Source organism: Electrona antarctica, assembly GCF_951216825.1.
Source record: "Electrona antarctica genome assembly, chromosome: 8".
Classification (NCBI taxonomy): Eukaryota; Metazoa; Chordata; class Actinopteri; order Myctophiformes; family Myctophidae; genus Electrona; species Electrona antarctica.
Genome location: NC_136789.1, coordinates 41,106,696 through 41,134,169, shown reverse-complemented (window position 1 = coordinate 41,134,169; position 27,474 = coordinate 41,106,696). Strand labels below are relative to the sequence as shown.

General features: G+C 45.0%; 1 protein-coding gene across 1 annotated transcript in view; it reads left to right on the top strand.

Annotated features, from left to right (window-relative positions):
- LOC306928769 (rap guanine nucleotide exchange factor 6-like) overlaps positions 1-27,474 on the top strand; it is a gene marked incomplete at its 5' end in the record, with an annotated part of 97,359 nt that overhangs the window by 22,428 nt on the left and 47,457 nt on the right. Inside the window, 9 exons of the mRNA XM_079509041.1 lie at positions 4,406-4,586; positions 7,086-7,222; positions 9,399-9,557; positions 10,771-10,923; positions 13,328-13,492; positions 15,467-15,574; positions 16,139-16,342; positions 17,531-17,639; positions 18,519-18,765. Of these exons, the coding sequence (XP_079365167.1) occupies positions 4,406-4,586; positions 7,086-7,222; positions 9,399-9,557; positions 10,771-10,923; positions 13,328-13,492; positions 15,467-15,574; positions 16,139-16,342; positions 17,531-17,639; positions 18,519-18,765 (1,463 nt within the window). The remainder of the gene's footprint in view (positions 1-4,405; positions 4,587-7,085; positions 7,223-9,398; positions 9,558-10,770; positions 10,924-13,327; positions 13,493-15,466; positions 15,575-16,138; positions 16,343-17,530; positions 17,640-18,518; positions 18,766-27,474) is intronic.

Here is a 27,474-nt window from a genome sequence, read left to right as displayed (position 1 = left end):
AGAAAGAGAGTCATAGTGAAAGATAGTAGGACACATATTATAATAGAAGGAGAGGTGAAACCCAAGCAAGGGTTGAAAAGAGGACAAAGAGATGGAGGGAAATGAAGAGAAGAAAGAGTAGAATATTCTCCAGAGAATCTCTCTCAATCCTAATACTTGTAGAATGTAGATGCTTGTAGAGAGCTTGTAGAATGTAGATGCTTGTAGAGAGCTTGTAGAATGTAGATGCTTGTAGAGAGCTTGTAGAATGTAGATGCTTGTAGAGAGCTTGTAGAATGTAGATGCTTGTAGAGAGATTGTAGATCGGCTATTTTCAAATGATCAAAATGTTTATAGAGCTGAAGTGGTTAATGTAGTGGTTAATGTGTCTTGTAATAATAATAATACAAATCTACAAAGTAACTAGTAACTCTCTCTAACTAAAGTAACTAAAGTTTTCAAATAAATGTAGTGTAAGGAGTAAGTACAATATTTGCCTCTGAGATGTACAGTTGGAGGCCATTGATATTGTCCTTTTCTTTTTGCTGAGGTTTGCGTGATCTGCGCAAAAGGACAGTTAACCCATTTTGGGCGGGAACCCCATTTGGTGTTATAATTTAGCTATTGAAAAATAGCAGATCTACAAGCTCATAGCGCGCCACCGAGTGGAGCACTACGAGCTTGTAGGTCTGCTATTTTTGAAAAATCGTGAAAATATTTATTTCAGATTTTTTTAAATTTTGAGGTCAGGCCTAAATGGGTCAAATGATAAGGGACAATATCGGTGGCACCCAACTGTAGTGGAGTAGAAGTAAAAGTACTGTGGAAGTGGATACATGTGTGTTTTCTCTTTGTCCTTGGATGGAGTCCTTATGCACGTCAGGCTCCTTTTCACAAAAAGATCCTATCTTGTGTGCATGGTCCCAAATTCATTGCATCATTACATCATCACTGTCACTTCATGCATCTGTGTGTGTGTGTGTGTGTGTGTGTGTGTGTGTGTGTGTGTGTGTGTGTGTGTGTGTGTGTGTGTGTGTGTGTGTGTGTGTGTGTGTGTGTGTGTGTGTGTGTTAACACAATAAAAAGCCATTAGCTGAAGGATGAAAACGGGGGGGGGGGGGGGGGGGGGGGGGGGGAAGAAGAAAAAAAAACCCGGAGACACCAGAGTTTATTTCGGGAAGGACGGATTCAATTCTGGCCTGTCCAGTCTCATTCATTAAATGGTGAGTGGATGGACTCGCAGTGGAATGGAGCGGCTTGTCCGTTTTTAAGGCAGTCATCCAAGGGCCAGACATAGCGGCTTGTCGTAATAGCTTGTCCAATCCCATTCATGAATGCCCTGTGCTATAGCTTAATTTGGCCTTTGCGTCTGTGGTTCCTGTCAAATTCTAAGATCTTGCCCCAAAAGAAATTGTCTGCACACATTACCATGTTGGGTTACATTATATTCACGTTGATTTTGTTATACCGCGTCGGTGTACTGTACGACGGTGACAGCCATAGCAAGCCAACTTGCGATGCATTTTGACATTAAAATGGCCAAACCCAGAATGGGAGTTATTTGAAGCGTCTGCTTCAACATGGCACTATGGTCTGAAGAACAGGGAGACCAACCTTTGCCTCCAACCATCTGTCGCCCCAGGCTTTGGCTATTAGCGGCTCCTGGCCATGGAAACATTGAGAACCCCTGTGCTAGTCTAGTATTTGGAGGGGATGGATGGATGGATGGGTGGGTGGATGGATGGATGGATGGATGGATGGGTGGATGGGTGGATGGATGGATGGATGGATGGATGGGTGTGTGGGTGGATGGATGGATGGATGGATGGATGACATTAGTCAAAAATAGCATGCAGTTGTCTCCTGCTGGTCCTTGTGGTCGCCTCTGCCCTCATAAAAATAAAATAAACTTTCAGGAGGTTTTGCCCTCAACCCATATTTTCCTGCTGCTTCCTCAGCAAATACAACAAAGCCAGCATATGGCGATGATGGGCTCTTTTTCTACCCCCACCCACACACACTCTTGATAAAACTAACACACTGAAATGAATAAAACATGGTGAAATTCTCCTTGGTGCCGGACCAGGGGGAAGCCATTTTTTTGGTCTCTGGCCCGTTCTAGAACAGTGGTTCTCAACCAGTGGTCCGGGGACCACCAGTTGTCCTTGAGGGGGTTCCAGGTGGTCCACAGCTAAATGACGGAGAGTTTGTAAGAGTGGTTTCATTTTACGCTCTTCAAGAGTTATTTTAAACACCTGCATTAGGCTACTTAATTTACAAGTAGTCTACACAATTAGAGTATGTCAAATAATTATAATTTTGATCAACGTCTGCCAGTTATCTCTCCTATGGTACCAACATCAATTCAGCATGGAATTGTGAACGAAATCCAACCGACAACACAACATTCTTTCGCTGTGGGTCTGCGAGGCTAAATCTCATCAAATGGTGAATAAATAATGGACCTTTACATGAAATAGATTTGAAAACCATGCACTGCCGTAGAAGAGCGGGCAGATGGTCTGTTCCATCCACGGGGAGAGCTGCTCCTCTCTCTCTCCTCCTGGGTTGAGGGTTCACTTCCCTGGCTGATGTGAGAGCCTCCGAGGCCCCCCTGGCGCCACGGCCACCATCTGGCTGCCAAACGGACGCAAATATAGGAGCCATATGAATTATCACAGAAAGATGTAATGCCACGTAGCCTCTGTGGCACGACAAATAGCAAATATAGGCGATTTACGAGCTATTTCGATAATTCGTAGAACATACCCACATTTCCACCCGCCGTCCGTCCAGGCTATGGGACCGTGACTACAGATTCGATAGCCTGCGGGGGCCTCGGCAGCGACTACAGATCCCATAGCCCGTGGCAAAAATACTAATGAACGGATTCAATTTGGAGAAAGTGAAGAATCGGCCTCCTCACTTCCTGCATAATTCCAATGGTCAATGCCCACGTGCAAGTTCAAATGAGGAGGGAAAAGGCATGAGGAAGGACTGGCCATTGTGTTGATTCAGTAGTGGACAGGATACTGACGTGCTCAAAATTGGGTCGTCGTTTGTATTGTTTTGAACGGAGAATTGGCTTGGTGGGATTTCTTGACACAGGTGTCTGCTCTGAGGTTATTGCACCGTTTTGTTTTCGATGACATTGATGCTGGGAGGAGGTGGGGAAATCAGATAGTTCTATCCATGTAGGTTGGCAGAGGTTTTATTTATTTTTTATTTGTTTATGTATCACTTTTGAAATGAGATGGGGCTTTCTTATTCCCTTTCCCCCGACTCGAGGATGATTTATTTCAACTGTAAAGTTTGATTTATTTAGTTATTTTTTGGCAAGCGCTACCATTGTATAGGATAGGGAGTGTAAAAATAATAAGGCTCAAGATAGTGTTGAATATTTGACGCTCTTGCTCACATGCTAGTGGAATCCAACGCTGTGGTCTGCACTGGTGGAAAAACTACTACATTGTTTCAGTAAAAGTATCAATATGGCAATGTAGAAAGAAAAAGTCTGGAATTCACAATGTACTTGAGTAAAAGTACAAAAGTATTGGCCTCAAAATGTACTTAAAGTACCAAAAGTAGAAAGTACTCGTAATGCCGAATGTCCCATTTCGAGTTTTCAAATGTATACAAATATTTTGAAAATAGCCGATCTACAAGCTCACAATGCGTCACATCGCGACATATTGTGAGCTTGTAGTTCGGCTATTTTCAAATGGACGAAATGAGTCTGAAGTGAATGTATGTTTTGTAATAACAATCAAAGTAACTAGTAACTCAGGTTTTCAAATAAATGTAGTGTAGTAAAAGTGCAATATTTGCCTCTGAGATGTAGTGGAGTTGAAGTAAAAGTAGCCTATAAACTGGAAATACTCAAGTAAAGTACAAATACCAAGTACAGTACTTAAGTAAATGTACTTACAGTAGTTACTTTCCACCACTGAATCCAACGCAGGGATCTGTCCTACAGAATGTCCCCTTACGGATGTCGTCCTTGAATCCAACGCAGGGATCTGTCCTACAGAATGTCCCCTTACGGATGTCGTCCTTGTCATTCTGTGCCATCATTGCCAGCCAGCCACATACTGGCCTTGTTGTGTGTCCTTAAAGTCTCGGAAATGACACATATTGTGTAACTCACAATGTGTGTCATTTCTGAGGCTTTATGGATGTTTTTTTGTACTTTATTGGCACCTTTTTTGGCACCTTTCCTGGAAGTGAAACATTTTCTTCTATGCTTGCTCGGAGGCCTGCTTTCTACCTATTCTTTTTCCCATTTCAGTGCACACTTCTGTGTGTGCGTGAGACTGTGAGTCTTCTTTCCCTGCCTTAGAGAACGATGACATTGAATCGAACAAACCCATGAATTGTTTCCTCGCCCTCTTAACCATCGTCTGTACCCCCCCCACCGCCCCACCAGGCTACAGAGAGCGACCTAGGAGACGTGGACCTGTCGGGGCTGCCCGAGGCCCCCGTGGACAGCGAGGAAGAGGAGGAGGAAGACGAGGACCTGGAGAGAGCCTCGGACACGCTGCTGGGCAGAGACCTCGTCCGAGAGTGTCTGGAGAAAGACCCGCAAGACCGCAACGACGATGACATAGGTATGTAGAGAAAGACCCGCAAGGCCGCAACGACGATGACATAGGTATGTAGAGAAAGACCCGCAAGGCCGCAACGACGATGACATAGGTATGTAGAGAAAGACCCGCAAGGCCGCAACGACGATGACATAGGTATGTAGAGAAAGACCCGCAAGGCCGCAACGACGATGACATAGGTATGTAGAGAAAGACCCGCAAGGCCGCAATGGCGACGACATAGTTATGTAGAGAAAGACCCGCAAGGCCGCAACGACGATGACATAGGTACAGTAGGGTATGCTTTTGTCTGGGTGTCTCTCTCCGTCCCTCTGGCCAGTGCTTGATTTTGACAGCAAATTAGGATTTAGTTTTAGTCATAGTCTTTTGAATAATATCCGTTAAGTTTTAGTCATATCAGACAGCAGATCTACAAGCACACAATGCGTCACATCGCGACGCATTGTGCGGGCGGGCGGGCGGGCGGGCGGGCGGGCGGAATGTACTGGGATCACATCAGCACAAAGCAATCGGGCTCAAACAAAGAAACATCATTTATTCATTGAATAATTTCGGAATGCTACACCGATCACTATGATTCCGGTATGCGAAAGAGAGATAAATCAAAGAGAGGTCAAGAAGAAGCGTCGTCTGAAATTAACACCAGCCAAGCGCCGAATGCGGGGTCGATTTTCCATTTGCCGAGTACGTTTCTGAAGCCCCCGCGAACACTTTGGCGGGTGGCTTTCTTTTTGCTTTTTGCAACAACATATCAGCCTTTGTGGCTCATAGGACGGTCGGGTGATTTTTGGTTGTAATAACATATCAGCATTGATCGCCCAACGCGAGTAAAATTTGTAACAAAATAGCAGCTTTGGTGGCTCATACAGCACCGAAGTGAATGAACGGCACAGACGTGAATGCCCTGTGAAGAAAGCCTTTTCGAGTCCGAGAAGGGAACCAGGGGTGTTCAGGTTTGTACTCTTACTGTAGACGGGAGGCAGATCACACCATTCTTGGCCACCGCAGGGAGGAAGGATGGAGAGGCGATGGACGGAGATAATGAGAGGAAGGTGAAGAGAGATAGAGAGCTTCTTCCTAGCTCAGCTTAGGTGTCATGACCCCCGATATATCTACCTACCAAAATCTCCATAGTGTCTCGTTTAACTCGCTGTGTGTACCGGCTTGCTTATTGCTCCAACTCGGACCGGTAAAGTTGTCGCGGTAACAGTTTGAATAAGAGGATTTTGTGGCGTTAGATTAGCTATTATTTGGGGTCCGAGTAGGCGAACAGACACTTTGAAATATGATCTTTCTGATTCCATTACGCACGTCTAACTGTTAGGTCAATATCCCTTCCCCTTTCATCTGTCACTTTCATCGACCCTTTCCTCTCTCTCTCCCGCTTCCCTATTTGTCTGTTTCTCTCACTACTTCCTCTGTCTTTCTGCGTGTCTCTCTGTTTGTCTTTCTCTTTCTGTGTGTGTCTCTGTCTTTCTGTCTTTGTCTCATTCTCTGTTTGTCTCTCCGACTTTCTCTCTTTCTGTCTGAAAATCACCTCTTCAGACCCCATCTTAGCCCTTTAGCACTTGCACTAGCCTCGACGACCTTACAGACGTATGCCGAGGCTCAAATTATATCATTTAGATAGCATATTACAGTTGGAGGCCATCGATATTGTCCTTTTCTTTTTGCTGAGTTTTGCGTGATCTGCGCAAAAGGACAGTTAACCCATTTTGGGCGGGAACCCCTTTTGGTGTTATAATTTAGCTATTGAAAAATAGCAGATCTACAAGCTCATAGCGTAGTAGCGCGCCACTCGGTGGCGCGCTACGAGCTTGTAGGTCTGCTATTTTTTTTAAATCGTGAAAATATTTATTTCAGAAAACTGGAGGATTTAGAAGATTTTTTTTTTAATTTTGAGGTCAGGCCTAAATGGGTCAAATGATAAGGGACAATATCGGTGGCCCCCAACTGTATGTAGACATACTGTAGCTCTCTATAGTGTATACTCATAGCTTCACTGTACAGATATGCTACTGTTAGACAGATATTAGGTTCTTAGCTTGCTTATGATTCTTGATGACTATTTCTATGCATTTGATGTATTACCATGTGTTGTTCTTGCTTACTGTAAATCGCTCTGGATTAGCCCATTTTGGACTGAGGCCGATTCTAAAAACGCTTCTAAATCCTGACCTACGTTTTCTGAATATTTATATAGCAGCATATATATATTCTTTTTTTACATTTTTGAATACTGTACATACTGTACAGAACCCCAAGAGGGGTTCCCGTCCAGAATGGTTAGAACACCCATTCTGGGTTTATCCCAGAGAGCGGGAACCCCTTTTGGTGTTTTAAGTATTATGTTATACTTTAGCTATTGAAAAATAGCAGATCTACAAGCTCGTAGCGCGCTACGAGCTTGTAGATCTGCTATTTTTTGAAAAATAGTAAAATCGTAAATTGTGAATGGTCGTCTGACTCCGTCCTCTGTGTCTGTGTCTCGGCCTCTAACAGAGCAGCTGTTGGAGTTCATGCACCAGCTGCCGGCCTTCGCCAACATGACCATGTCGGTGCGGAGGGAGCTGTGCAGCGTCATGGTGTTCGAGGTGGTGGAGCAGGCTCACACCGTCATGCTTCACCACAAACAGGAGGTAGGGACATTCACAGGTGTGTGTGTGTGTGTGTGTGTGTGTGTGTGTGTGTGTGTGTGTGTGTGTGTGTGTGTGTGTGTGTGTGTGTGAGTGTGAGTGTGTGTGTGTGTGCCTGTGTGTGTGTGTGCCTGTGTGTGTGTGTGTCAGTTGATGGACAGCTCTCCTCCGAGATGCTTGGCTCTCTATGGGCTCATGTTGAAGGTCAGAGAGAGAGAGGCTGATATAGAACAAGGGGGAGGGGATTAATTGGAATAAGAGAAGAAAACACTACAATGGACTGAGAGACATGGAGACAAAGGGTGGGAGAGAGAGAGAGAGAGAGAGCACGAGGGAGTGAGTGATAAGTCGGCATAGACGCTTGGCTGAGAGGAAAGCGACTGTGATCAGCGAGATGGAGTGAGAGAGAGAGAGACTAAGGAGAAAAGAAGATGAGAGAGAGAGACAGAGAGAGAGAGAATGAGAACGAAAGTGGAGGGGCGAGGTGGGAGCAGTTTGAATTATGGGGCCACTGGACCCTCATTCATTCATTCTCCCCTGTTGCCTCATAGCCACTCCGCTGGAATGATTATATGTTATGTTACGGCTGCACTGCATGCTGCTAGAGTTGTATTTCCCCCCTCTCTATGATGACAGCATGCTCATAGCTCACATTACGCTCACAGAACGCCCGCTGCCTGTCGGAAATACTGCATATATAAATATATATTTGGGTTTTTTTGTGAGGGGGGATTAATGCTCGGTACCTGTTTTATTGACTTGCTACTGTTTATTTTACGGGGGCCCGTTCCACTGCAGCAGTGTCCAGAGAGCCACAAGAAACATTACAGTGTATCTACCAAGTGTCAAAGAATTAATAAAACAAAGTGTGCAGTAGTTTCATGTCATCATGATTCCACTACAGTGCATAAACCATTACAGCTCTTGGGAGCTGCTGTACAAAATGTAGACGTTCGATATCCAGCCATAAATGAGAAATTAAAGATTTCAGTACATGCTTTTGTGGTCGGAGTGAATGCATGAGCAATTACTGTACAAACTTACTGTACACTCATTTCATGTAATTGCGGGAGCGGAGTCCTTCTCTGTCTTGTCAGAGAAACTTCCACTTTTCAGTTCATAAAAATGTCCATCCTGTTTGATGACTCATTCCATGGTGGTTGAAGCCACTTCCTAGCGTCGCAGACCCAAACTAGATAAAGTGCCCCTCGGGTCACAGGTCTCCACCAGGGGCAGGGCAGGTTGTGGCCTCCTGGTGGCGCTATAATAGGCCAATGTGAAAAGGCTGCCATTTCTTCTTACGCCTTGGATGGCAATTGGATGATTTGAGGCATTTTATTCCAAAAATGGGTTTTTGCAAAAATCCACCTGTTGGTGGCGCTATATCAGGCCAATGTGAAAAGGGTGGGATATATTCATCATCCTAGTAGGAAAGTCTGTGAAAGATTTAACGTAAATTGCACGCTGCGTTTATAATTTGAGGCTTTTTGTTCAAAACGGGCCAATCCTGCAAACATTGAGCCAATGTTAGCCAATTAGGATGGAATATGAAATATCGGACAGGGAGTGTGTGTCCAAAATTTGGCATCGACCGGGTTAACGGTGCCGGAGATTAGCTGGTAACAGACGGACGGACGGACGGACGGACTCTCACACAAACACACACACACACACACACACACACACACACACACACACACACACACACACACACACACACACACACACACACACACACGGACGGAGTGCAAAACATACTCTCTCGTCTCTCCCCATGCCTTCGGCCTGGTGGAGACAACTAAGAGTAAGAAGAGTTATTCTGTGTTCCCGGTTCCTCGTGATGAATTGCCTAAATTCTATGCAAAGTTAAATGCCCCTAAATACTGTTTTGTTCGATATGTATAATCAATCATTTGGTTGTTTTCTTCTTTGCCTGCTAGTTTCTCCTAATTATATTATTGGGTATTTATTTTGTCCTATCCTCAAGTGCTGTTATGTTTGCACGTTAGAATGATCAGCCTTTGATTCATGAGAAAGCAACGAAACAAAACCACACAGACTTGCCTAGTATACATTTAAATCTTATTTTCACGAAAAACAAGCGACCCTTTGGGCGAGCATCCTGCACCATGATGGTACAACTATGGGGCGCTTGCTGATTCTTCCTGGTCTCTCTCAGCTGGACCTGTGGTACGTGATCCTGAACGGTGCGGTGGAGATGGGCCATGCGGACGGCCGCGTGGAGACCCTGTGCATGGGCAACAGCTTCGGCATCTCGCCCACGCTCGACAAACAGTTCATGAGCGGAGAGGTGCGCACCAAGGGAGACGACTGCCAGGTGAGAGCTGTGGTGGACACAGTAACCAAGTACATTTACTTACAGTTGGGTGCCACCGATATTGTCCCTTATCATTTGACCCATTTAGGCCTGACCTCAACATTTAAAAAAAAATCCTTCTAAATCCTCCAGTTTTCTGAAATAAATATTTTCACGATTTTTCAAAAATAGCATACCTACAAGCTCGTAGCGCGCCACTCGGTGGCGCGCTATGAGCTTGTAGATCTGCTATTTTTCAATAGCTAAATTATAACATAATGTTTAAAACACCAAAAGGGGTTCCCGCCCAAAATGGGTTAACTGTCCTTTTGCGCAGATCACGCAAACCTCAGCAAAAAGAAAAGGACAATATCGATGGCCTCCAACTGTAAGTACTGTAGTACAATTTTGAGGTACTTTACCATAATGGAGTATTTCAAAATTTCAGTATGTTTTCAACGTTGGGTTACGTCTAATGGTTTGCTTGCAATTGCTAAGCACTATCAACAATTAGGACCACATACAGTATTCACTGGCCATATCTATGTAATTGCACTGCTCTTTTAGTTTATCAGTGGCACATTACATTCTAGACTATAGAGCCACCACAATTATAAGTGTCAACTGACCTATATTGCTTCCTGAGATGTGTTTGATATGACCTGGTCTCTGTCACGGTCTGAGACGCAGGCTAAGAGGAAGCCATGCAGTCCTCCTAATATAGAACTGGGAGGTGAGGCTTAGTTTAGTTACAACCCCCTCAGTCACTGACCTGACCAGTTCCCCCCTCCATCGCACGCTTCATTTTCTATCCGCGTCATACAGGAAGATAACAGAGCCTTGTTGCCTAAGAAGCAAATAAAGAAGTTGTTGACTCGTTTGAGGAAAGCATAACGAGGAACCGCTCCGCGAAGTAGCAGAGAGAGAAGGTCACCGTGGCTCTTAACTTGGCATGGTAGCATGTGACGAATAAGCGTATAGCTCTAAATTGTAGGTATGCTCACGTGTCGGCGACCCAGGCGGCATCTGGGTACGTGAGGTGGGGGGTTATTCGCAGGCCGTCCGGGTGCTTGGCGTTTAGCTTAAATAGTCCCTAGTACCAACTGAACCCCCATGACTAATGCCTCTACCCCCCCGCTCGTCCGTGTTCCTGTGTGAGTACCCCGTCGTGGTGCGGAGCAGCCTTCTGCTGTACCACAAGTTGACGCGTTGTCCTCATGTCGTTCTGGACCAGTTTGTGTGCGTGGCCCAGGAGGACTACTGGCGCATCCTCAACCACGTGGAGAAGAACACGCACAAGGAGGAGGAGGAGGGAGAGATCGTCATGGTGAAGGAGCACCGCGAGCTGGACCGCAGTGGCACGAGGAAGGGACACATCGTCATCAAGGTGAGGGACGAGGGAGAATGGCCGCCAGCCGGGCTGGCTGGTTTTTACCATAGTCCAGTTGTTTTCAACCTTTTTGAGCGGTGCCAACTGACCTAAAGACAAGTGGCACTGTTGAGCAGCGTATGTCTCTATGTAGTATGTCCCTGTACTGTATGTATTTCTGTTTAGGCAGCACACACACACACACACACACACACACGCAGTCACACTCACACACACACTGCACCGCTCAGTTTACATGTTGGTGTGAGTTTTCATATCAAGGCCCACTATTCATTTGGCGTTTGAGTCACAGACCACCATTTGATGAGATTTCTAGCCTCGCAGAGCCAAAACGAAAGAATATTCTGTTATCGTTGGGTAACATTTTGTCCACAATTCCATGTTGTGTTGATGTCGCTACCATTAGGAGAGATAACCTGCAAACGTTGATCAAAATACCAAATATTTTAAATTCTATAATACAGAAGTTACTACAGAAGTTAATCTGACGAAGATCCGAGTTGGATCAAAAGGTTTTATGTTTAATACACTTTTTTGGGGGTAACTGGAGTTGTTAATTCATTTATATTTGATGTGTACGCATATTGACTCAGTATTGCAAGGATTCATTAATTATTCAAAATAGCAACACCCGGTTGGAAGAATGAGACGGAGTTGTTTTATAGACACATCAAACCAGAACACAGACTTTCACTTGCCCACTGGGAACCTGGTGAAGATCCAAGGTTAAAGTAATCCTAGATCAATAGATTGGCTTGAATTAACAACACCTCTGACCAATTCAACCTTTTTTTAATTGCCACAATCGACCTGTGATTTTTGCATTCCTACATACAAAAATAATCACATGGGAATCGGTTCAACATTTACCCTAACGGTAAAGTCGGCGTGCCCTCGACTGTCGCTCACGGGAACGTCGATGCCTTTGCGCAAGCGTCTTCCGTATTGATCATTCTAAGCTTGGCAACGTTAGCACCATTAGTGTTTGTCTGTGCCTCCGCTTGTACACTACACCGTTTCATATACGCTCCCAAGCCCTTTGATCCACCTCCGAGCCTCCAGAGGCGGGCCAGATATCGATCGGATAATGGCCCCTCAACGATTCCAACCCCGGCTGTATGCTCCTCGTGTTTGCTCCTCCAAAAACCTCTCCTCGCACGGAGAGATAACGAGTCAATTCACGAGTGATACAGTAGAGTTTCCACTTCTGTTTGGCCCCGTTTCGCTCTCTCTCTCTCTCTGCGTCAGAAAGGAACAGAGAGTCTGACCCCTTCTAGTTTCTGTTCCTCGTCAGGCGACCCGTTTCCTATGTCTGTGTGAGCTGCGTGCTGTTGCACGTACGTGCGCTCAACGTCCAGCAGTGATGTCGATGTCTAGTCTGTATGATATATCCACCGTAAATGTCCGGCATTGATCCTGTTCAAAATGGTTGCATAGCGAGGCTTTAAAATAATATTTCATATTTGATATGTGAGCAGCGAAAGCTTACTGAGTGAGTACAGTATATGAATATAAACTGTGTGTGTGTGTGTGTGTGCGTGTGTGCGTGTGTGCATGCATGCACGCGTGCGCACTTTGTTTGTGATTGTGTGAACAGGCACCTTTGACTGACAGCTCCGCTCAATATGTGCCACTTTGCAGTTTATGTCCTTGTCACTTTTATGATTAATGATGACATAAATTATTCAAGTGCGTGTGCGAGCATGCCTGTTAGTGCATGTGTTCATGATTCTGTTGTGGTGTGTGCGGGTGCGTGCGTGTGTGTGCGTGTGCATGTGCGTTTGCGTGCGTGTGCGCGCGCCTACACCATGATAGAATAGTGGAACTCTAGTGGAACTCGCAAAGGACAAAATATCATGCATCCTCAGTGAGAATGTACAAACATTCCTGTGTCATTCCATCCACGTTCCAACTCTGTGATAACCCAGACACCTTTACATCTCTGACAGCTAATTCACCAGATATTGTTGTGGTTGATGAAGAGTCCAGAGAAGTGTCTGTATTAATGATACTGCACCTTTGGACCACAGCCTCTAGAGGAAGACTTTATAACCACGGTCATTAAATACCAACCACTTCTACATACCATCTCAGAGCTGGGCTATAGGTGCAGACTATTTGTCTTTAGATTCGGCAGCCGAGGGCATACCCACAGACTGGCTGTTAGAGGGTTCCAACAACTTGGGATGCCCAAGAAGGAGGCAAAAAGGCTGGCAAAGTATTGTAGTGTCTCCGCTATAATTGGCAGCTGTCACTTATACCCATAGAGTTACTGAGTGACATGCCTGTTGTACCTTGAAAATGCCATGATTCTGTAAATGTAACTACTGCACCTATAATATTTGTGTCCTGGTATGAATCTCCTTTGTGTGGACATAAACACATGGTTAAAATGTGTCAGGGCACGCCGGAGCGCTTGATCATGCACCTGGTGGAGGAGCCGTCGGTGGTGGACCCCACCTACATCGAGGACTTCCTGTTGACGTACCGCACCTTCCTGTCCAACCCCATGGACGTCGGCACCAAGCTGCTGGACTGGTTCAAGGTCGACAGCCTCCGAGACACGGTACGTTTGCGTTCGCGTGTGCGCGTGCGTGTGCGCGCGCGTGTGTGTGTGTGTGTGTGTGTGTGTGTGTGTGTGTGTGTGTGACTCACACACACAGGGACCCCTCAGAAGCAAAGATATGAGTTAAAAATGTTTGCTATGAAAGAATATATATATTCAAAGATTTGCAAGATTTGCTCCAACAAGCTTGTATATCTTGCTATTTTTCAACAGCTAAAGTACAAAATAAAGGTTACACACACGCACACGCACACACACACACACACTCCATGGGGGAATAATGTACCGCTATATAAGTGTTTTATTTGTGTGCCGGCAGGTTTATACTCTTCTCTTTGTGCGCTCATTGGCTCGTGTGTCATTATCTTGTGTTTACGCGTCTCCGTGGAAATGTCATGTGTGTGCGTGTGTGTGGGTGTGGGTGTGTGGGTGTGGGTGTGTGTGCACGTGCCTCTGGCGATCAATACGCAGTTCAGCAAGCTCAGCTGTCCCGGGGACCGGTAGCGATTTGTCCCGGGGTCCTGACACTCCCATCGTCCATAAGTGATTTACCATAAGATTAGTCCTTGTGTTGTCAATAGTCTTTATGAGGCAGTCATCTGGCCCTTTAATCTCCTGCCCTGCTGTGTGTGAGAGAGAGAGAGAGAGAGAGAGAGAGAGAGAGAGAGAGAGAGAGAGAGAGAGAGAGAGAGAGAGGAGAGAGAGAGAGAGGAGAGAGAGAGAGAGAGAGAGAGAGAGAGAGAGAGAGAGAGAGAGAGAGAGAGAGAGAGAGAGAGAGAGAGAGAGGAGAGAGAGAGAGAGAGAGAGAGAGAGAGAGAGAGAGAGAGAGGAGAGAGAGAGAGAGAGAGAGAGAGAGAGAGAGAGAGAGAGAGAGAGAGAGAGAGAGAGGAGAGAGAGAGAGAGAGAGAGAGAGAGAGAGAGAGAGAGAGAGAGAGAGATGGCGTGAAAGGAGATTTATTTTTGTCGACGAGCATTCCGGGATGCTCTGGTGGTTGGTTTCTTTATTGACCATAACTTTAAAAAAAAATAGAAGATATTGTTAAGAGGTCACTGTTTCCAATGCTTTCAGCTCAACCACTTAAGATCGATATATTCCATTGACCGGAGTCACTCAGGAATCTATGCTATTCGTCCCCCCTCACCAAATCTCCTGAATGTACAGTATATAGCTGCTGTTTTGGCCTAATGTTCACCCCAGAATAGGGACACTAGGACTCACCTGGTTAAAGCAGAACCCATGTCTGAAATATTCTCTAGACCTCCGTCAAACGAGTTGTGATCACGACCGCTGGCTTTATTTTATAGTGTTTACTGTATCTTCTGCTCATTATTTGGCTCCCCCGCTGCTTCCAACACATTACTGAGCAGACTGGCGGAAAGGGCCGTCGCAGGGAACCCACGCCGCAGAATAAAACAGTTGACCAATTAACCATGAAGCAGAAGCAGGGGGGGGGGGGGGGGGGGGCAGTTTGTACAGTGAAAGTTCGACACGACGAAATTATCTCAGTCGTAAACCATTATGAATGTCGGCCCCTTTTTCTCTAACACAGAGGCGGTGTAGACCGAGGGTGTTCCGTGAAGAAACAGGAAATTAAAAGTTTTGACGGAAGAGCCGTTGAGGGTGCGTGCGTGCGTGCGTGCGTGCGTGCGTGCGTGCGTGCGTGCGTGCGTGCGTGCGTGCGTGCGTGCGTGCGTGCGTTCTGTCTGACTGTCTGTCTGTCTGTCTGTCTGTCTGTCTGTCTGTCTGTCCATGCGTGCGTGTGTTTGTGTGCGCGCGCGTGTGCGTGCGTGCATAGTGCAGTGTTTGGTGATGAGGTGACCACATAAAACATGACGTCGTGTGCGGTGGTCACCGCTCGCACAACATATCTCTCTGTTTTTTTACTAACCAAAAAAACACCTCTCCAGTTTTCACCTCTTCAGCGAACACTGGACTATGAATAGGCCTTAAAGGTTTGTTTGTGCCCACCACAGGTGACGAGGATAGTGTTGCTGTGGGTAAACAACCACTTCAACGACTTTGAAGGTGACCACGCCATGACTCGCTTCCTGGAGGACTTTGAAAAGCACCTAGAGGCCTCGGTAAGGTTTGCACTTTTGGGGCCCGCCACCGGTACCTGTCCGGATAGTGCGTCGGGCCACATGAATGTCTGTCCGTGGCCTGGTTCCATCTGGGACTGCCTGTTCACTCAGAGCTTTTGTAAAACCTAACCCTAACGATGGAGTACGTGCCATGATTTCCCCCCCCCCCCCACCCCCTAAAACATGATCATCATGTACTATTCAAAAAGTATACAGTGTTAAAATGATGTTTTTATGTGACCACACCCACCGGTTCATTAAGTATACCTGGTTTTCACCTTAGCACCACCCACCGTGACAAAATGAATAGTAGCTGTTATGCTCATACATACAATTACTAATTACAGTACATTTAATCATCATTTGTCATGTCATAGCAGAGCCCTGTTAACCACTTAAACCATTATATACCTTGTTGACTAGGATCCCTCAGGGGAGTTCCCTCCTTTTTTTCCCCTCACACCAAATGTCTTTGCTGAAAATCTCCTAGGGGGGACTCACTCACTCACTCACTGACTCACTCACTCACTCACTCACCTCTCATCCTATCCCTCTATCTGTCAGAAAATGAAGGGCCACCTGCGGCTGCTGAACATAGCGTGCGCGGCCAAGGCCAAGTGGCGTCAGATCACGCTGCAGAAGGCCTCCCGGGAGTCTCCGCTCTACTTCAGCCTGCAGGGGGGCAGCGAGAGGGGCTTCGGCATCTTCGTGGAGTCGGTGGAGGAGGGCAGCAAGGCGGCGGAGGCCGGCCTCAAACGGGGAGACCAGGTAAAAAAGAAAAGGGAATTCTCACCTGAGATCATGGACCGTGGTTTTGTGTTGATGTGAAATTGTTCTGCACAATGAATCGAAAAAAGATCGCAATCTAGATTCAGACACCTATGAGATCTCATTTCTAAATTTGAGCAAGAATCATGCTCAAATGTGTGCGTTGGCTGTCCCAATATTCATTTTAGTTGCTCTGATGTTTTTGCTACATTCTTCCTTATCTTATGTATGAATGTATGCGGAGGACATACTACACTGTCTCTGTGGTGCTAATACTGTGTTAGAGTTACACAATACACATACATTTGTTGTGGCTTCTTTTTTATTGTCATCGCCGCCTTATCAACTGAATTGATCAATACTCTCAAAGTATCAGTGTGACTTAACGGCATGCAATAGCACACAACATCAGTCAGTCCCAAAGAATCCGACACTGGTGCATATTAAATGATCCAAAACGACGTGCGATCTGTGCATGTTCGGTTGTGAATGCACCGGTCGGACTCTCCCTTTCACATGGATTAAAGTCGCCGCGACTGATTACAGTCATTTGGATTCTGGAAATGCCAGCATTTCTTCTATTTAAGCATAAGTGAATAAGCCAAAGTAGCCTATTCTACAAGCCCTCAATGCATCTGTGACACATTGAGAATAGAATAGGCTACTTTTGCTTATTTTAAGATTAGAGCATTTCAAGTGGTCGAACTAGCATTATTTGCAGAAACGTCCTCATAAACCCTAATCGTCTCGGATATTTCATATTAAAGCAAACGTTAAAGCCTCATATCAGTCTGTGATTTCTTCACCTGATTGGCAGTATGTAGCGGCAGGAACAATATTACTAAAACATCATCATTTAATTTACATATTGTGTTAATTGTTTAGGAAACAGCGCTAGTGTGGGGGCACACTGTTTCAATCGTGAGATTTAACCCATTTTGGGCGGGAAGTCGGGAACCCCTTTTGGTGTTTTAACTAAGCATTATGTTATACTTTAGCTATTGAAAAATAGCAGATCTACAAGCTCATAGCGCGCCACTCGGTGGCGCGCTATGAGCTTGTAGGTCTGCTATTTTTTAAAAATCGTAAAAATGCGGCACAAAACTTTGAATATATATTCTTTCAGAGCGAACGTTTTTTTTATTTCGACGTCAGGCCTACTGTAAATGGGTTAATCCATGCTTTCAGATCATGGAGATCAACGGGCAGAACTTTGAGAACATCTCCTACGCCAAGGCCGTGGACATTCTGCGGAACAACACGCACCTCTCGCTCACCGTCAAGACCAACATCTTTGGTGAGTGAACTGTCTCGTCAGAGACCGGCCACGGCTTCTGTCTCCGTAAAAAAAAGGTGCTTTGGTAGCTGCTTCCCCAAACGATGGATATGCACAACACTGCATTGAATTTAGGCCTGCAACTACTTATTATCTTCTTGGCGATTATTTTATGCCAATTTGTTCGGGGGCCCACTTGCAATGTCCGCACGTCGACTGAAACTATGTAGAAAAATGTCCATCGACTATCTTTTTTTTGAAATAAAATAAAATCTAAGCCATGACTAAAACTAAAATATTTACATTTTCGTCGTACAAATAAAAAAAGATGTTAGGGAGGGGCTAGTGGGTCATGTTGTTCTTGGTCGCAATGCAACCAACCAAGTGTAAAATCAGCCTTTACGACACTGTCGAGGCCGGCTAAAATACATTTTAGTCAACCAAATCAATTGTAGATTTAGTCGACTAAAATCTTGCGATATTTAGTTGACTCACTAAAACTAGACTAACACTTAAAACAGTGAAGGCGTATGCAAATGCTATGTAACTTAGATAGCATTTTATGTAGACATAGCACTCATAGTGTATACGCGTTTCATTATATAGATATTCCACTGTTAATCCTCTGGATTAACCCATTTTGGGCGGGAACCCCTTTTGGTGTTTTAAACATTATTTTATAATTTAGCTATTGAAAAATAGCTAAATTGGCACGCTACGAGCTTGTAGGTCTGCTATTTTAGAAAAAACGTAATAATGTGGCGCAAATCTTTGAATATATATTCTTTCAGAGAGAATGTTTTTAACTCGGGCCTAAATGGGTTTAAGAGCATCTGCTAAATGCCTTAATTGTGAAATTGTAATTGTAAAACCAAATCTGCTGTCCAAACCAAACTCCAGTGTTCAAGGAGCTCCTGAGCCGCATCGTGCACGAGAAGAAGAACGGCGGGCCGCACATCCCCAAGATCCAGGAGAAGAAGGGCGGGAACCGCTTCTCCATCCCGGACCTGCCGGGAGACATGGAGTTCCCCACCGACCACAAGAGCACGCGCAAGATGAAGGCCAACACCGTGTCGGGGGGCCGCAACAAGATCCGCAAGATGCTGGAGAAGACTCGCTTCAGCATCCTGCCTCCCAAGCCCTTCAGGTAGGCCTGCGTCGCATGGTGGTTATAGATGGAATGAGAGAGGGTGCAAAAAAGAGCAAACAAAGGCCACGGCTCAAAAATAGTATCATATGTCCATGTGCATGTTTTCCCCTGTAGTAGCAAAGTTAGGTGAACTTTGTTTGAACAACTTCACAGTATAGGCTCTGTTCCATTATATACACAATACACAACAGCATGATAGTGCAAGAAGAGGACGATAGTGTGTGTGGGGGGGACAGGGACGGAGGGACGGGGACGGAGGGACGGAGGGACGGGGACGGAGGGACGGAGGGACAGGGACGGAGGGACGGAGACAGAGGGACGGGGACGGAGGGACGGGGACGGAGGGACGGGGGGAGGTAGCGCTTTTCTTTGCCCTGTTTGGCTCTGGTTCTTATCAGTTGGTTCATGTATCTGATTGTGGTTAGGGTTCACCGCCGCTGAGACTTTATTCATGCATATCGTCAGTGGTGGGAAAAAGTACTCACATTTTGTACTTGAGTAAAAGTATCAATACTGCAATGTAGAAATACTCTGTTACAACTTACGTAAGTAGAAGTCTGGAATTCAAAAATATACTTGAGTAAAAGTACAAAAGCATTGGTAGGACCACAAGTAAAATGGTCACGCAAGTAGAGATTGCAAAGAGAACACTGTAGTGCTTCAAATCAAGTAGGATAGCAAGTAAACATCAAACCTTGCATCGGTCTAAACAACATGCCATGTAAGCTGAAAAATTATAATAATAATAAAGAAAAAAAGCAAACTGATTGGTGGGATTGACTTTAGGGAGTTTATAGTACATTATAGACTTGCCTGTAAATCACCTGCTCTTGTGTCTAGACTAACTATAACCTAACGACTCTGTCTATTGCTTTCCAATCTGGGGATGCTAAATCAACTGGGCTGGTCAATATGGGATGTGCTTGTGTGCAAGAGTCACACAAACGTGTCCTTGTGTGTGCATTCACGCATACATGCTAGCACACGCACACATTCATTCATTTGGCACGGACAAGGGAGCAGACTATTGCAAAGTGTCTTTTTATACTTTGCCCGACTTTTATAGTCATATAAATCCCTGGTATGAAGTGGAAGCCAAAGTCATCATCGGAGAATAGAAAGGCTTTTTTCTTGGCATCTGTGCCAGTCCTTGCCAAACAGATAATTCAAATGTAGGTAATGTAAGGTATCCAATAAGTTCTTTACAATTTAGGCTTTTTGATGACGCTCTACACACAGTTTAATACAAAAGTGGCCACGTCCGTATTTGTCCTCCAAAATGTGTCGCAGATGACTGTCCAGTTAAGTACCATGAACGTCGCAGGACTGATTCCGTCTCTGTCCTCCTCCAAGCTGCTCTTGAGCAACACACTGGATCAGACGACACAGTAGCTCAGAGAGAAGTTTAACACTCTTTATCGATCGGTACATTTTAAATCATACGCAGGCGGTGCGACAGGGCCCTCGCCACACACACACACACACACACACACACACACACACACACACACACACACACACAAGGACAAATGACGTATAAAAACTGTGGGTGGAAGTTTATTCATCTAGCCGGCCATTATGTTCTCCTTCACTCAGCCTTTTGGTGTTTTCCATCTCAATAACACGAGACGGCGCACTGAATACAGATGGACCTGAATCCCTCTTCACTGAGGGGAATACAGGGAACACTGAATACAGATGGACCTGAATCCCTCTTCACTGAGGGGAATACAGGGAACACTGAATACAGATGGACCTGAATCCCTCTTCACTGAGGGGAATACAGGGAACACTGAATACAGATGGACCTGAATCCCTCTTCACTGAGGGGAATACAGGGAACACTGAATACAGATGGACCTGAATCCCTCTTCCACTGAATACAGATGGACCTGAATCCCTCTTCCTGAGGGGAATACAGGGAACACTGAATACAGATGGACCTGAATCCCTCTTCCACTGAATACAGATGGACCTGAATCCCTCTTCCTGGGCCACTGAATACAGATGGACCTGAATCCCTCTTCCTGCGTCCATCGCCGTTCATCGTTGTCACTTAATTGCGGGGTGTCCGAATGGCACTCCATGGCGAAATAAAGAACACAAACGAAAGGCATGAAAGGGGCCATTTAGTGGATGAAAGGAAAAGGACTGCGGTCGTTGGAATGTGTTTGCCGGTGTTGTTGGATCGAAGGCCGCCGTGTGATGATGGCGCACAACGTTATGACACAGAGGAGGCAATCAGCCTCCATGCAAGTTGAAAACGTATGATCACTGTGGGTATCATCAGCACAAGGCTGTTGAGAGCGAGCGAGCCTGTTCATGAATGTGAATGTGGGAGAGAGAGAGAGAGACCACTGAGTATAGTATATCTATACATCTACATGTGTGTGCAATTGTGCGTGCGTGCGTGTGTGTGTGTGCGCGTGTGTGTGTGTTTATAGCACTCCAGAGCAAGCGTTGACAGTTAGACATGTAATTAACATGGTCACGAGTGGCATCTCCTCTCACAAGCATGGACACAATGAGCCTAACGAGGCCCGGTGGAAAGACAGCGGGATGCAACGATGAAATAAAAAAATCACGCCATCTTAGCTCCCATGTGTAAAAATCCCTTTAAGAGTCCCCCAGATTGCTGCAGAGTGATCATGAATGATCATGACGGTCTTTTAATGTCGGCCAGTGGGCTATTGAACCCGGTGTCCCCTCTAGGCAGGTCAATATAGGAAAGCATTCTGGGAAAATGGACAATGGTTTGTTGTAAAGGGAAGAAAAAGGAGGGGCCATGCAGGTCCAGACCCCTGTGGAACCCCGGTCAAGGAAGTATACGTATTTATATAGCGAAGTTCATGAATAAAGGTAAAAAACATTTTTTGGGGATAGGCTTCACTGTGAATGCCCTCTAGTGTAATTAGTACTGCATTTTTATATCATATTATATAATGTATTTACTTTGTGAGATGCACTTTATAAACTTGTTTTACTGTTCTTGTTAGACATCCCTCCTCGGGGTAGTTTCAGTGGCATTATTAAAAGCCTTTCTCAAAACGCCATCTTCGACTGCACTCGACTTATTACGAGAGAGATGGAGAGTTTTACACGGTCACTTTCCCCCAATCCCCCTGCCGGCGGGGCAGTAATACTGAAACAGTGAAATGGTGTTATCAAAAATACTGCTCTCTGAACATGGCTTTGGTCTGTCTGTCTGTCTGTCTGTCTGTCTGTCTGTCTGTCTGTCTGTCTGTCTGTCTGTCTGTCTGTCTGTCTGTCTGTCTGTCTGTCTGTCTGTCTGTCTGTCTGTCGTGAATTGGGGGTGCATACTTAGTTTAGACTAGTCATTGGTTAGACATGGGTTCATTGAAATGACTAAGTGACAAATGGCACTGGCATAAAGACAGCATAACACACAATTATTGCAATAATTCATTCAAGATGTGGGAAAATCAATCGCTTCGTGTGACTTTCCCAAGCGGATGTTGCAGTGAGTCGGTGAGATTTGGATTTGTGGCAGTTTGCTCAGCGTTGAGGACGCAAAAATGACAAATATGCCTTTTATCAATTTACAATTTAGGCATTTAGCAGACGCTCTTAATCCAGAGCGACTTACATTAAGCAAGAACAAAAACATGGGAATACATCACATATGTAAAATGCATTCTTCAAGAAACATGCGTAAGCTAAGAACGTAACTAGAACATATCTATATAATGACACTATACATATAAACTATACATATATGCTATACTATGCTGTACATATATACTATGAAGTGCTATGACTACATACAATGCAATTATTGTGCTGTCTACATGACATGCTATAAGTCTGTTTCAAATGCTATCTAAGTCTAAAAAGTGCTGTCTAAGGTGGTAGGGTAAGTGCTAGACAGCACTTAGACTTTTTAGACACAAACATGACTGAGTGTCGTGTGTGTGTGTGTGTGTGTGTGTGTGTGTGTGTGTGTGTGTGTGTGTGTGTGTGTGTGTGTGTGTGTGTGTGTGTGTGTGTGTGTGTGTGTGTGTGTGTGTGTGTGTGTGTGTGTGTGTGTGTGTGTGTGTGTGTGTGTGTGTGTGTGTGTGTGTGGTAGTCTGCATGTCGCTCTGGATTAAGAGCGTCTGCTAAATGCCTAAATTGTAATTGTGTGTGTGTGTGTGTGCGCGCGCCTTTAACTTCTCTGTGTGGGTGTTACTACGGACGCTGCTGCTGTTTGGTTTATTTTTCATGCTTGTCAATGTGGTCTCTCTCCCCCCCCTCGTCTCCCTCTGTGCTGCTTCAGGGGCCTGTTTGGGTAAGAGCTCTTGTGTAACCCCCTTCCGTCCGTCCATCCATCCTCCCTCCCTCCCTCCATCCATCCGTCCTTCCTCCATCCATCCTCCCATATCGATGTAGTTGAAACACACCTCAGGTCACATGAATTGCATTGTTATAGCGCTTGTCCAAGTGCTCAAAGTGCTTTACAATGGTCCATTCATTCATACATTGGGAGGTGAAGCGGCGAACAGTCGACGCCGGCGTCCTCACTTCCCACATTCACACACCAATGGTGGCGAGCTAGCACCAACCCATTATCTCTATTTCTATCACTCTTGAGAATTGAGCCAAATTGGACCCGTGAGGATTCCATTTGGTGCTGTACATACTGTACATACTGTACATACTGTACCTGTAAGGTTTCATTTGGTTCACAAATGATACGTACTGTAGCTTGCAGAGTTAGTTTCAGTCAGACACGACTCGAGGGGTTAATACGTTGCATTACTAGGTGGGCGAATACAGTGTTACGCAAGACCCACAAGTCATACGCTGACGTGGCGGGGTATTTAAGCTCACCGAAGACTGCATTCTTCCTGCCTTCCTTCTGCATTTGGTTCCTGGTTGTTGTTGTTTTGTTATGTGCTGTTTGCTCCCACCGCCACCCCAGTTCCACCGGTGGGCTCTGCTATTCCTGTTCCCCATGGAGGCTTGTTATTGTGTATCGATCTCCCTGCTCTTAATGTTTAATGATGGCTGTATAATTGTGCCGAGCAGGGAGAAAATCTGGAAAATGTAGCAGAGCCGAACGCCAAGATAAAATATTATATGCACACTTGTATTCTCATTCTATATTAAATATTTGTTCAATCTATTTGTGAGTTATCTGACTGAACTATGAATCATTTATAGCATGACACCCCTTCAAGGACCCCAGGGGTTCCCCCGGCCCCCCTCTGAGCCAGAAGATCTCAGAATTTGTCGAAATTGATGCTGCTTAAATTCAGCACGCAAACGCATCCTTCTCTCGCCTCCTCGCCGCCTCCACATTAACACACATTAAACTACGATGTTGCCTAATCCATAATGTTTTGCCTACAGTATTTTGGTCTTTTCTATCGTCGCTAAACCCGCTATTTTCTAAACGTTCCGGTATTCAACAATGTCTCTGTTCCGCCCTCCATGGACGGAGTGCTGCGGGACACAATAAACCAGGCCTTGGTTTTCTGCAGTGTTGGAATAAATGAACCAGTGGTGGAAAAGTACTCACATTTTTTACCTAAGTATACAGTTGGGTGCCACCGATATTGTCCCTTATCATTTGACCCATTTAGGCCTGACCTCAACATTTTAAAAAATCCTTCTAAATCCTCCAGTTTTCTGAAATAAATATTTTCACGATTTTTCAAAAATAGCAGACCTACAAGCTATGAGCTTGTAGATCTGCTATTTTTCAATAGCTAAATTATAACATAATTTAACACATTTAAAACACCAAAAGGGGTTCCCGCCCAAAATGGGTTAACTGTCCTTTTGCGCAGATCACACAAACCTCAGCAAAAATAAAAGGACAATATCGATGGCCTCCAACTGTAAGTAAAAGTACCAATACAATACTGCAATTTAGAAATACTCTAAATGTTACAAGTAAAGGTCCTGGAATTCAAAATGTAGGCCCTACTGAGGGAGGGAATTAGGCCCCACAACGCCGTAAGTCGCTATATGCATATAACCACACGTGCTGTAACCCTTCCATAAGTGAAGTGTGTTCCATCTCCACCGCCGTCAGCCTGCTGTGTGTGCACCCTTCATTTGTGACTGTGTAAAATGTTGTACTGGTAAATTCATCCCCCTGAGTTGCTGACGGCTAAGTGAAGTAAATTGTCTCTCCTCGCCGCATGGATGCCGCCACCCGCTCAACAGCCCTGGTGCATTTGGCCATATCATTTTCTGTCGCCATCTCGACTGTCGCCGCCGAAGGCATTAGGAGGCCCGCGATGCATGCGAGTGCCTTCGATCTCTGTCCGGGGTTAATTTGAGCTTGGCGTTTATCTCAATTGGGGCTATTTTTTGCCATTACTCTCGGCCATCTCTCTCTGAATCTCCCTTACTTTTATTGTCACCCTCTCCCTCCCTGCCTCCCTGTATCTTTTTTCTACCCCCCTCAATAATTATCCAATGTGTCTCTCTCATTCACTGCTGTGGATCCTGCGGCACGCATCGCCGATTACCGAGACTTCTGCTACCGATACAGTAGAGCTCAGCTATGTCCACAGAGGCCCTGCTAGTATTGCGCCACCCGATCCTTATACTAGATAGTAATAGAATGCGATGTGTTTTTAAAAAACAAGCTCACAACGAGTCGCACCATGGTGTGAGCTTGTAGATAGGCTATTTTCACTACTTCTTGTATAGAATTTCTTAGATTTGTCTTTTATTTCTCTAACTAAATGTACAAAACAAAATATAAAGGGACCCATAACATGTGTCCGTGACCCACACATGGGTCCCGACCCACTGTTTGGGAACCAGTGCTCTAGGGTAAGTGCTAGACCAGCACTCGAAAGAACCACCATCCAATTGAAACATGACACAAACACGCACCGCTAAGGAATATAGACGGACGCAAACGTTGTGCTCTGTGTACCACGTCTGCTTTGACACGCCTCATTTGTCTCGTCGTCCCGTGTCACTTTGTGTGTGTACGTGTGTATGTAGTGTGTTTGTTTCTAAACGTGTGTGCGTGTCTGAGAGCGCTGCCAAGCAGACGGCGCCATTCATGGATCGTCTCATGGATGAATGTGTAGATCTGTTGCCCCATTAAGGACCTGGGTCTACAAATGTCTTCCCACAGTTTTCTGAAGAAACGTATGTTTCTATAGCAGTGTTTCTCAAACTTTTTCATGTCACGGACCCCTAGAATGATATGCATTTGGCCGCCGGACCCACATCTGAAAATATTTTGTTCCAGAAGCAATGATTTGAGTTAAAAAAACATTCACTGGGAAAGAATATATATTCAAAGAATTGCGCCACATTTTCACGATTTTTCAAAAATAGCAGATGCTATTAATAATGGTTAATGTGGTTAAACACTGAAGTGACATAGATGCGTTTATCAGGTCTTACTGGGTTTAATGTTAAAGATCCGTTTGCCTCCTCCTCCCCGCCGAAATGGACTTCTTGGGTTAAAGCTCCTCCGCGATGGTAGACATTTTCGTATTAACTGGTTTATGGCCATTGACGTAATTGACGTAATGAAATCAATAAATCCCTTATGGCCACTGACGTAATTGACGTAATCGATTGATTCCCAATAATCGGGAGCTTATTGTCGCAAAATTTAGCATTTTTTAGCTAATTTGGCTAACGGCCGATGTAATCTTCCTAAAACCGGCCGAAAATCCGCGTGTGCACGGTCGATCGCGCACGCGCGTGATCGCGCATGCATCGCTGCGTAAAATGCGATGTTTTGGGCTTGATTAGAGCTTAATTTGACTTAGTTATGAAAAATACGATGATAGCTTAGCATTCCGGACATCTTTCATTGTGGCACACTAGCAAAGCTACTGCCGGATATTTTGATCCTAACCGGATGTGGTCATCGTTCACTCGCTCCTTTTGGTCAGAATCGGCAAAATGGTGACGTTACCGCCACCATCAGGACTGATTGTCCCAATACTATAGTCTTGCCCCGTCAGAATGAGATATAGTGTGTATATCGCGGATTTTTCTATTGGCATTAAAATGACAAATTAAACATTTGAAAAATGCTGGCTGAAGAATCAATCCACTGTTAATTAGGTATAGCAATAAGAGGGTTAAGTCTCCCGGCGTTAATTTTCTGTAGTTTTTTCTTGTCATTGGTTAGGACAGAGTTCTGTAGCTTTAGATGGTCTCCTGTCTCCAATCAAGTGGAAAAGAAAAGTGCACTGATTCTCACTTAAAAGCTTTACAACAGTAATTACCAATAGAGGGTATGTGCATGCATAAAGTGAGTTTAACGTCGTTTAATGCAATCATAGGACTTTTCAGTTTGGATGTACGAACGGAGAAAAAAAAATCTTCAAAAGCAAGTTTTGGAGGAATTCAGCGCTCAACCTTTTTGTTCGCCACTGAGCGATTCCGGACGCTCCTGTCTTATAAGACTGTATCTCTATTCTTTGTCTCTCTCTCTATCCATTCCTCACTAAACTAGTGAAAGTAGCTGATCTACAAGCTCACAACGTGTCGCTTCGCGCCACGTTGTGAGCTTGTAGATCGGCTATTTTCACTAAAAAAATCATTGAATTGGTTTTGAATCCATGAAAAATGTGGAAATGTTTTTTGAAAATGTTTTGAAATAATTACAAAAACTAAACTGTCATGCTTGTCTTTCTCTCTACATCCTCTCTCTCTCTCTCTCTCTCTCTCGTCTTTCTCTCTACATCCTCTCTCTCTCTCTCTCTCTCTCTC